The sequence below is a fragment of the Rhinichthys klamathensis genome, unplaced genomic scaffold, assembly GCF_029890125.1.
Source record: "Rhinichthys klamathensis goyatoka isolate OS25496 unplaced genomic scaffold, OSU_Roscu_1.1 h1tg000422l_1, whole genome shotgun sequence".
NCBI lineage: Eukaryota > Metazoa > Chordata > Actinopteri > Cypriniformes > Leuciscidae > Rhinichthys > Rhinichthys klamathensis.
Window position 1 is genome coordinate 1,067,866 of NW_026606920.1, and position 12,505 is coordinate 1,080,370.

The following is a 12,505-nucleotide window of genomic DNA, read 5'->3' on the forward strand; positions in this document are numbered from 1 at the left end:
CTTGCATAGCTTGTTACCCCTTTATTACCTTACACGGAGGTACACTATAAAACGTACACCGTAATTTCAGTTTACTTACAAAGTTATTTGCAGGTTGTATACTATCTGCTTGTTACCCCTTTAATACACCAAACTTAACATATTGTTGCCCTATACCTACACGGAAGTACCCTATAATTACAGAAACGTACACTGTATTTTCGGTTTACTTACGCTGTTGTTTGCGGGTCGTAAAATAAAGCGTTACCAGTAAAAGACTATCGCAACTTTCGTTGCATGCCAACTTTTAAAATCAAAATTACCCATAAGCTCACTCACCTCTTCTCCTGAACGATAAATGAGCAAGTCGAAGGGGATGGCAGCCACCATGTCAATGAGGAACCAGCCTTTAAAATAGTAGATGGCTATCCGTCCGGGTTGACTAACCACTTCGTCGTTGCTGTTTACGTAAGTTGTGCGAAAGTTAATCACAATGTCTACTACGAACATGATATCCACAATGAGGTCCACCACGTTGAGTGGACTGCAGGAGTAACCGCAGCGCTGCATGGCGGCCTCTTCTTCGTCGCTGAGCAGAAACGAAGCTGAGTAAGGTGTGAAGATTGCTGTATAGATGACCAGCAGCAAGATGACCCAGTCCCAGACTGCCTTGAAGGGGCTGTAGTGTAAGATGGTCCATTTGTGGATACGGGGAGCCTGCAGCTTATACTCAGGAAGGACATCTGCACCCAGAGACAGCACCTGAGGAGGAATATACTTCACAATGAGAAGTCTTTTCAGATTATGGCTGAAGTCTCTGTCGAAGTGCTTTTGTCATTACATATTTAAGATTAAAGCACCTGCTGCTGCACATCTGCAGCAAAACCACTTTTACACACTCACATTATCAACATGATTTTAATGGTGTCCTGCTCCTAAGAATGAAATAAAATTCAATCAAGTTTTTTTTTAAAGACATGAATTCTTTTATTCAGCAAGGAGGAATTCAATTGACAATAAAGATTTACATTGTTACAAAATATTCTATTTTAATTAAAGGCGGTTCTTTCGAACTTTAGGGCTCACTTCCAAACCCTCAAAGTTCACCGACGCTCCCTTGGCGTTGGATGACGTGGCTGGCTCACACACCTGGTCAGGCGGGCGCTGTTCGGGTTCCACAGCGATGTGATCCTTGGTCGTTCTAAGGGGCATGGGCTCTAACGTCGTGGCGGATTCCCTCGCGTTGCCTCAGGCTGTCGATCCTTTTAGGCTGGGTGGTTCTGGCTGTGCACTGGATTGGGAATGGGGCTGGCGGCATCCTTGACAGCGAACGCTGATCAGCAGGAAAACAGCACCCACTCCAACAATGTGGTGAAGCTCCTTCGAGTAGCCTCTCTGGACAACTGTTGAGGCCGGCAAGAAGGAACGAGCACAGGCAATTATCCGGGAAGGTGGTCTGATGGGCGAGGTCCAGAAACTCCTCTAAATGTTCCTCAAGGGACCATTCTCCCTGCTCAAGGAACAACAGTTTTACTGCTGGAATGTCCATAGTACAAGCAGGGGGAAAAATAAACCAAAACACGTATTTACTGAAAATAAATAAAACTTAAAAAAACACGCCGATATTTACTTTGTAGGTCTGGTGTTCTGTCAAGCGGGTGGTTGTATAAACGCACACGAAGATGAAGATAAAGACAAAAAGGCAATAGAACAGAGTAACATAAAACACATCCATAAACTGACAACACCGGACAACTAAACTCAAACAGAACTGAACATACAAGTCATAATGAGTAGACTAATGAGTGAACAGCTGAACATAATGAGTGACTGTGACAACAAATGATAAACTCAGGCAGAAGGTGGCGAAACACAAACAGCCGAATAAATAATTTTTGATCAAATTGGTATGTATAAGAGACTTCTCAAAAACATTAAAAAAATCATACTGACCGAAACTTTTAAATGGTAATGTACAATTATATGAATAATTATTCATTTGATTTAGATATAATATAATTATAAATCACAAATAATTGGTGGTTCCAATTTACCCTTCGCTAAAATTTAAAAATGTTTCTGATAAATTCTACCTTAGCGGCTGTTGCCATCAGCCATTTTCAAGTTTTTGCTGTCTCCACATGCAGTTTTTATATTTCAATGCTGCATAATTGTAAATAATAATAATAATAATAATATTACAAAAAATATTCAAAGAGAAACAGGATATAAATATTTATTTTATACCACTTTATGAGCACATATTACTATGTTCTGTAAAGCTTCTCTGAGTTATCAACAACCTCAATTGTATGTTTCATAGACTAGCCAGTTAAACCAAAACATGTTCAGTCCATTCTCCTCATTTAATTGTAGAAACCTTTTACAAAGCTTGCTGTAAGGCAGAAATATTATCATATGTTCCTGACAGGAACTGAGTGGGCTGTAACTCAGAGTGGGTGAAGTAATGAAGCCATGTTTAGTCTCTGAGATATCCACTGAGTACACATCACTGCAGGGAGAACATTAACGCTTCACACTTGTAAACACCCTCTAGGCAGCAAACTTCATCTCATTATTTTTTCCAGGCCCCTAAAGATGACCAATGTTTAGTCATTTTCTCAAAGCCCCAAGCTTGTGTTTATTAGAATAATTAAGGCAGTAGATTCAAAACACCACACAAATATTATTCACTACATAAGTATATAAACCACTTTATAGCTCAGGTATAAATATTTTTGCATTATGATTTATTAAATATACAGGATCAAACAATTTCTTGTTTTAAGACAGCCTTGAACTTAGTCTACCAAAGGCCAATGATGCAGAATCATAATTAATTTATGTCAATCTTTCTCTTGCTCATTATGTACCATTAGAATGAAGAAACATATCCACAGAAGACTGAAACGCAAGCGGGAGGAAAAAAACATCTTCTAGACTTCATTTGTTTATGGAAATTTAAATTTTCATAATCAAAATATCTCATTACACTGACACTTGTCCTCACAAATAATGCCTGCACTGAACGGCTAATAAAATCAAAATCTCATTTAGCTTCCAGATTAATTATGTTTAGTTTATGCATCTATTTTAATAACTAGAATCTATGAAAAGGCTGATGTAGTTTACATCCATGACTTGCCTTAGCACTCATTAATTTGTGTGGAACAGCAAAACATAGTCAGACAATAACAAGTGACCTTCTAAACTACAATAATTCCACATAAAAAATAAAAATATGCATAATACATAAAGTGGTTCTAGAATAAATTGTCCATATATATATAAAAACTTTTCTCAACCTTAAAGTCTCTGGTCGCTCTTACCTCTCTGCTCTCTTGGCCAAGAATGGGACTTGTCTTGTCGCAAAAGCGAAGGCTCAGGGAGCCTTGTTTGCAAGGCATGTGTATCTGAAATGAAGGCTGAGGCTGAACAGGAGAACAGGACTGGAAGAGCTTGTTCAGTGGCTTCAGCACCAAGGTCAGAATCATGATCCGATAATCTTCCGACTGCCCCTGCTCATGGCTCAAGTGGCAGAATCCATGACTCTACATGTCTGCATGGGGAATGGTGAGCACAGAAGCTCCTCTCCTCAGGATCCAGGAACTGTCCAACCCCCAATTCCCTCAGTTTCTTTTCTGCCATCTTCTGGATTTGTCCATTTAGTAGTAGTTCTCCGGGTTCTTGCAGTCCATCTACTCATGCTTTGTGTTACTGCCCTACAACATTTAGCAAGAAAGTTTAAAAGTTCTGAGGCAAAGCCATTTTTAAGATTGAAAGACCTATTTGTGCTATTGCTCTGATTCAGATGCAAAATAGCTGCCAGTCACTTAAATTTACATACATACAGAATGAGAAAGACAGAGAGAGAGAGAGAGAGAGAGAGAGAGAGAGAGAGAGAGAGAGAGAGAGAGAGAGAGAGAGAGAGAGAGAGAGAGAGAGAGAGAGAGAGAGAGAGAGAGAGAGAGAGACCGACCACAGGAAGAGGGCGCACCAAAATCTTGTGATTAAACCGGTACTGGGACACACATTTTCCCAGAATTCATCACATCCCAGTTAACAAACATTAGACATTCCTTTTATAGTTCTCAATCTTTTCAATTTGAATACTGAATAGTTAAACACTATTTTGTGATTTTATAACATTCTAATTATTGTTTTTTGTTTTTTTTTTCAATAAAAATAATAGCTATTGAGGAGGGAAATATTTCAGTTTACATATTTTGTTAGCATTTAAATTAAGTCTTTTTAATATAATGTATTTTACAATCATTTTTTAGTCATTTTTGGTTGAGAACCACTAATTTAGAAGTACATATATTTATACAGATCTTGGCAGATTTGTTATTGACTTACAAAAAAAGTGAACAAATATAAAATGATTTGCTAGTGTTGAATGGCAATAGTGCAATGCTATAAGAAAAGTGTTAATTTTATGCAAAAAGGAAATACAATTTTTGGTTTCTTCTTTTTTTAAATCACTTGTTATACTTTTCTTCAAAGATCCTAATTGTATTTCATCTTTAGTAAAAGGCTACCTTGATTTATTAATATCCAGAGTGAAGGAGGAGTTACTTTGAGACCTTTTCTGTCACTTCGGATAATGAATAACATCAAAATCCTTCTGTGTTCCTCAACTCAAGGCTTGATTCACCCTCAGTGCTGACGCATCAACTCACATTAATTAAAAGGCTGCTGCTGGGTCTATATGCATTTATAAATGAGCAAACATTAGATTTCAAATCATGTTTATTCACCCATGTCAACCAAAATTGGTGATAAATATTTTTGTGTCCTGTGGCATGGGTACACTGTCCTTGTGAATTAGCTTTGTGTGAGTTTGTTTGGGTGAAGGGGTGGGGTGGACATGTCAGTCCAAGGCCAGTACCACAGCAGGGGTAGGAAAGAGAGAGGACGTAAGGGTGAAGGAACCGGCCTTGGGACTGAAAATAGCCTTCTGGGATGGAACTACATTGAAGCTCCAACAAAAAATAAAACACTGCTACCCTCACTGGCTCCTTGTTCTCTGACTCACCAGACAATTTACAGATTTGATCTACAGCCAAGACATCTATACCTTTCAGAGCTCTGTGCAGTAAAATCTATTCAAACATACTTTTAATTTATCAGATTAGAAGAGCCATGTTGGCAGGGAATCTGCGATCAATAAAATAAATACAAAATTCTGGTTCTCAATCTTTCTGACTTCTGACATTGTTCACAAAAACATTCAAAGGCTCACCCTTTTTTTTCTAGGAATGTCCATACATTAAAAGTAAATAAAAGTAAATAAAATAATAAAAAGATAGAATAGAATTCCAGAAGTTTGGATTGCTGAATGTTCTACGGGCATTCCAGATGTTCACGATTTACTGGATATGGATTAAAGAGTAGGGATTTAATAAAATATAACCCACTTTAGGAATTTTTAAATGTATGACTTTTATAGGTCTAGAAATCATACTACCTCATATGTCCAGGTTTTCCAAGTGTGAGTCCTGCCCTATATACTTACAAAATGTACTTATTTTTTTGTAAGGGTGGTTTTTCAAAGAAAAGAAAAACAGCTGCTGAGGGATAATTTCAAATAAGAAATATATTGATTGTAAGCTTTTTTAGCTTATTTGAAATCTTGTTTTGTCTTATTTTAAATCCTTTTGAGGCCCCTTGGAAGCTGCTGAGGCCCCCGGTGCCCCATACAGGTCATTCAGAACTCATGATTGTTAAAAGAAAACAAAAAATTATGATTATTTTGACTTGCGGGGCAACCTTTCACTTACATGAGATCACAGCAACAGCAAACCACAACGATCCCAACAATTTTTATTATTTGAGAAGCAGTGTATTTGTTACAATATGGAAAAAAAAGACTATTGCAATTTCAATTTCATGCCGACTTCATATTGTGAATGTATTCCATACATTTTGTTATATATTGTATAAATAATAATAAAAATGTGTATTTAGGATTGAAGAAATAAAATCAATCACCCTTTAAAAAAAAATCTATATTGGTCAACAACTAATTTGTACCACTAATATGAAGTACTGTATTATATTTAAAAAAAACAGCCTCATATTTAAAAAAAAAAAAAAAGCAAAAACTGGATCTTATCTCTATCATTTGCTCTGGTTGACAGAACTATGCTATGCTATGTCCATCCCTTGTGTGTTGTTTCAGGCTTATACTGTACATGCTTCAAGGCAAAAACTTTCCTGATGTCCTACCTCGCACCAGCTGTCCACCAATGTCATGACATGGAGTCCACACACAATGAATCCCTCCATTAAAAGACTATTACCGAATCTCCCTCAAATCAATTAACAATGCTTCTTAACCTCACAGAGCAACCAGCCAACATCCAGCTCCAGGGTGTCCTTATTTGCCTGTGAAGAAATGAATTCAGGTCCTGGAAACATTACAAGTAGAGAGTTCAGATGTATCAAGCTTAAGAAGGCTGTGAGAAATCTGTCAGTTGAAACATGGAAGTTAATCTCACGGGGGAGCAGTATGAGAGGGCAACTATGGATCAAGGAAGCGCTACAGCCCATAGGGCACTGCCATTTGCAGCGAGTGATTGTCTCAGTGCCTCACAGACGGTGGTGTGGCAGTCAAGGGCATCCTTGTGTTGAGATGAATGTAGGGTGCTTGACCTGACTGCTGTGACTGTGGTGAGCAGGGCCCAGTTCTGACACCACAACACCAATCATGCCGCCAACGAGAGGCTCTGGGCAGAGACAAATGACAGTGTTTCCGTCCTGTGCCAGTGTTCATGTCCTGTGGCATCACTTTCATCACATTACATACAAGAACAGGCGCATTCTACTGAAACAATTTAAAGGGATAGTTCATCCTAAAATTAATATTTTCATTTCTGGGTGGTCTCTTAAAATTGCACGATTTGAGAAAGCAAAAATAGAATCCGATTTTTCTTTCACTTAATTTTCTGCAGCGAATATAAAAGGTCAACATTCAAGTTTCAAATTTGTGACAACCATAATTATGGGAAAACCCTGCTCTCATGTGCACTGTCCCAGAACAACACCTGAAGTAAATCCTGAAATAATGCTAACACCGATAATGAATTTAATTTGGAAGTAATGCTATTCTAGGGGCAGCTGTTTACACCATCCGACTCTCAATACTGGAGACAAACCACACAGACTACCATTAGAGTACAACTGATTTAAAAATCAATGTTTCCTTCTACTCTAAATACACTGAACAACGCCGAATTTCTAAAAATTCTAACTATTTATAGTCTCAGTGTACCGAAAAAAGGTTATGTCAAAATAATCCAAGCTGTCAATATTCTACTGGTTGAGTTTTCAGTTTAGTCATGCATTATTAATAAACATAAATGTGTTTGTTTATTAATGTAAATGTATTAAACATAAATGTATTATTATTATTAATTATTATGAGTGAGTTTAACTATAAGTCAATGTGTAACACTACTGTACCATTGAAAATTTTGGGGTCGGTAATTTTGTTTTTGAAAGACGTCTCTATGCTCACCAAGGGAGCATTTATTTGATCAAAATACAGTTAAACAGTAATATGGTAATAATTACAATTTAAAATAATTTCTACTTTTGTAGATATTTTCTGTAGCAAAGCTGAATTTTCAGCATCATTACTCCAGTCTTCAGTGTCACATGATTCCTTCAGAAATCATTCTAATATGCTTAATTGCTGCTCAAGAAACATTTCGTACTATTATCAGTTGAAAACAGTTGTGCAGCTTAATATTTTTTGTGAAAATCGGGATACCCCCCCCCCCCCCCCCCCAAGATTCTTTAATGAATAGAAATTTCAAAAGAACAGCATGTTTTTGTAACATTCTAAATGTCTTTACTCTCACTTTAGATCAATTTAATGTTTCTTGCTGAATGAAAGTAATTCATTCTTAAAATAAAAATTCTTACAGACCCCAAACTTTTGAACAGTACTGTATATCAAATGCTAAAAACAAAGCGTATAGGGAACTCACCTCCTGTGCGACAATACTAGAGATGCGAACAGCCCTCTTGACCCGTGAGTTTCTCCGCTCAGTGCTACCTTGCGCCCCCTCCTGAGGAATGCTGCCTCTGGCACTAAAGGACATGTTTCTACTCCATATAGATAGCTGCCTAGACTCTGTTATCCACCACTGTTCATCTCACCTCACCTACTGCTCACAGGAACAACCAACACCTCTGTCATCCTCTGAGGTGGATCACTTCCGTCAGTGTGAAGGCTTCTCTTTCAGATGTATCTCTTCAGTGGCTTCCAATAAAAGCCGGATTGGTCTTTAAATTTCAGAGCAGTTCGCTCACTTTTTCCACGCTTCAAAGTTGTCCAGTCCGATTTGTGCTCAGCAATAAACACAACAATATGAGTAAACTGCTGATCTTAACATTGGTTTCTCACACAAAAATCTGAAAACAGAATACGATTCTGAACGGGAGCAGCACGGATCCATCGTCACACTGTTAGTGCAGCTGTTCCACTTTTTCCACGCTTTGCCTTTTAAAGAGAGTAAACTGCCTGTGGTATCCCTCTCCATCCCTCCCTCTCTCGCTTTCAGAAACACTGTGTTTGTGTATGTTCCTCTCTCTCTCTCTCTCTCTCTCTTCTGTGGAAGTCCCACTCGAGAAGAGATGTAATTGCAGCTGGCTGACTGATCCACCTCCTCACTCTCAGTAGCCCAGCTGCAGGGCTTGATGGATATCCTCCATTCCCCTGATAGACACAAACATGCAAAAAAAAATGCAGTTTTTTTTCTCTCTGTGCCCAGCTCCCAGGCGTTTTACAGACCCTCACCTCTCACTCGCTTCTCTTATGATAATTTTCACCCACATTAGTTTTAACCTTAAATTACATGTATAAAATGAAAGCCAAGCCAGTGTACGCGGTGAATAAACCCTTTCTGCCAAACGTGGGTCATTGCTCAGTATGCTCACACAATACACATTTGTATGATTATTCTCAATTAAAAGATAATACTGTAATACTTACACTTACTAGCTTCGGTGTGTTAACATCAGGTATCGTGAACTAACAAAGAACAGCATTTTTACAGCATTTATTAATCTAGGTTAATAATCATTTATAAATATACCATTGTTCATTGTTAATTTATGCTCCTTCATAATGCATTAATTTCCGTTAATTTATACAACTTCAAGTGTTAAATGTATTGATATACACTACTGTTCAAAAGTTTGGGGTCTGTAAGATTTTATAATGTTTTTGAAAGAAAGCCCTTATGCTTAGCAAGGCTGCATTTATTTGATAAAAAAAAAAACGTAAAACAGTAATATTGTGAAATATTATTCAATCTTTCTTGACAACTCTCGGAGTGTTTGGCATAGTAATGGATGTGGTTGGATATGACTGATTATATGTCTGGTCTTGGCAGAATAGATCTTTTACGCTATTGCTGCTGCAGAGCAAGCAAGGGACTTGCTACTCCTAATACATACACAACATGTGAGCAAGTAAGACATGCTGCTGCTGTACAATTAGCGTGCATGAATTACCAATAGCAGATCACTATAGGTGGAGCTGGGAGAGGTGGAGGATTTCTGAAAGCACGCTGCAAATGCTACAGAAAATGCTGACCAAGTGGCTGAAGATTTAGCAACGAGCTCATTGGCTGCTGATACAGCAGGACCCAATCAGCTGTGCCCTATAGAGAACAATGTGATTCCAAGCAGATTGAGTATTGGACCTATCAGCGTCCTATAGTTATAGAGTCCCAGCATTAAAGTTCTATGACAGAACTTTGTATTTACAATTTTTTTAAGTTTTCTATTTCATTATATTTTAAAATGTAGCCTAATATATTCCTGTGATGGAATATTTTTTTATTATTATTATTAATTTTGAAAACAGGTTTCTTTGATGAAAAGAAAGTTAAAAAGAATAGCATTTATTTGAAAAAAATATTTTAACATAATAAAAGTTTTTTTTTTACCATTAATCAATTTAATGTGTCTTTGTTGAATAAAAAATTATCATACTGACCCAAAGGTTTTGAAAGTTATTGTATGCAAAAATGTACATTAACCTACCTTAATGAATGCAGTAAAAGTAGTGTTCCTTGTTAGTTCATGATACCAAATGCATTAACCCTTGTGTTCTGTTCGATTTCTGTGTACACCCTTTATGGACCGGGTCAAATTGACCCTAATTGGATTCAATACAATTCCTCAAAAATCACACTATGAAAAACAACAAAGATTTAGATACAAACTGTAAACTTTTAATATCAACATTTGTCAAACATTACAAAAACATTATATCTGAAAATATGAATTATGAAAATGTTATTAAAACATTTTTTAAAACAGTTTTGTTTTGACAAAATTGGAAAATAAACAGTATACTGATTTTTTTGCATAGATTTTTTTTTTTTTTTTTTTTTTTTTTTTTACATTTTAGGCTTTGAACATCGTAACTGAACAAAAAAAATTGCTGTATAATAATAAAAAAAAAATTTTTTCCTAAGTTAACTTTCCCTAGTTTCCTAAGACCTATTTTCCTAGTTTCATTATTCACTCACTGGGAAGTGAGAAACCAAACATAACAAAAACATACATCAAATAAATGTTTTTTATTTATTTTTTGGCTCTGTGAAGCTGCCTTTGAAAATCCTACATAAAAGTTTTGGTTAAAAGCTAGGTATTTTAGATATTTTGAATATTGAAATGAGAGCTTATTTTACTATCTGTGTCTGACAAAGATTTTCATCTGTAATTTGTAAATGATTCTAAACACTGTGATTTTAGCTTTTTCAAGTGTGTTTGGTTAGGGTTAGAGCACTTTTAGGTGCACTTGCACGTTAGAACTTTGAAGTGCCCTGACATACAGAAAATAAATGTTTTTATTTTGTGTCTCTACAGTTGCTTTTGAATGGCTGTCTATGAGGGTCAAATTGACCCTCGAACATCACAAACGTAACAGTAATTTTGTTTGTATAGGTCAAAACACATCAGCATGTTGAAACTTTGCATGATGTTCATCATGATAAATGAGAAAAAGTCACAAAATATCAAGAAAAAAAACAACGGTTAACCAGTATTTCCAACAACTTGAAAATCGAAACGGGTCAAATTGACCCGCAACATAACACAAGGGTTAACTAATTGAATCCTGAAGTGTTACCAAAATATATTAAAAACTCAAAGAACTGCCAAAGAAGCAAAGAACAATGAAAAACAAACATCTACACCCTGGTAAATACATCTCTGACCATTCATTTATATTTTTTGGGATGTGTTGGTTGGCACTCACTTTGAAAACAACTGATCTATAGGTCATGCATACACTCTAAATGACCCCTGACAGCATAATTACTCACCCATGACTGACTTCATGAATGAGAAGTCACTTTTCTCATGCATCAACAAAGATCGCACTTCTTGTTTGATGGCTGGGACTCAATGTAAAAACAGCTATTTACTAGATAGTGATACAAGGACATCAAAAGAAAAGGCAGATATTATTCCAAGACACAATATACTGTAAGTCTCTGCTTTCTAGGTGACGATGACTAATCCCTGTCATTAAAGTGAGTCAAAAAGCATCGGCAATGATAATAAGACCTCTCTGAATATGCAATACCACATTAATCTGTTTTTAATGTGACTCGTGATGTTTTCACTCTGAAGGCCTTCAGTGAAGTGTAACAGACATGATTACTGCCACTACACTGAGCCAATAGTAAAGATAATAATGGTGTTCAGTCATAGCCTTTTTTAAATGGTTTGGAATAAAATGTATCCTTAAGTATTTCTTTATGTCACGGTCCGATTTACCATCCTCTCTGCATTGTTTAATTTTGATTCACATCATAATTTTTAAAGGGCTAGTGTTTTAATGTCAGATGTTTGTGCCAATGGCTATACTCTCATATTGCCTGTATCATGTAAACTATTAAAATAATAAAAACTCTCATCTGTATGTTGGGAGATATACATAATTTAAAAATGAACAACATGTCTAAAGGCACTAGTCATTGTTCTAAAACTGCTCAGTTTCCCATTAGACAGAAATTTGAAATGACCTTGCTTGAGATACTCTTAGCTAAAGGCACATTTCATGGTGAATAATGAAAAACCTTGCACATCCTTCATGATGTATTATGGAATGGGGCACTTTTGAGATCATTTTGGTGAAAAATGCCATAATTGCATCTACAAGGAAATTTAGCATCCTTTCCTGCAAAATTCTTAGAAACCTGCTAAGATTAACACTACTTTGTTGAGTTTCTGGGCTGATTTATACGTTAAGTAATAATTAGAAGCATAATGCATTATTGTATTTATACAAAATGACCATTCAGAAACACATTGGTGGAAAGAGGATAGCACTGCTAATAAAACAACTTATGTCTCTAAAGTACACAAACTGAGACAGGAGGCTTATATAATATATGTTTACTCTGTTTTTTTTTTATATTATATGCCCCATTAGCTACTGTATATTTGCTCACTCATTTATTATCTGTGTGAAGGTGTATTCAAGTGTACAGCC

The 12,505-nt window shown here is 36.3% G+C and overlaps 1 protein-coding gene across 2 annotated transcripts in view; it reads right to left on the minus strand.

Moving 5' to 3' along the window:
• Positions 1-12,505, minus strand: part of kcnh2a (potassium voltage-gated channel, subfamily H (eag-related), member 2a) — a 40,293-nt gene that overhangs the window by 7,325 nt on the left and 20,463 nt on the right. For both annotated transcript variants that reach the window (XM_056235451.1, XM_056235450.1), the window contains exon 6: positions 319-741. In XM_056235451.1, coding sequence (XP_056091426.1) covers positions 319-741 — 423 coding nt within the window. The remainder of the gene's footprint in view (positions 1-318; positions 742-12,505) is intronic.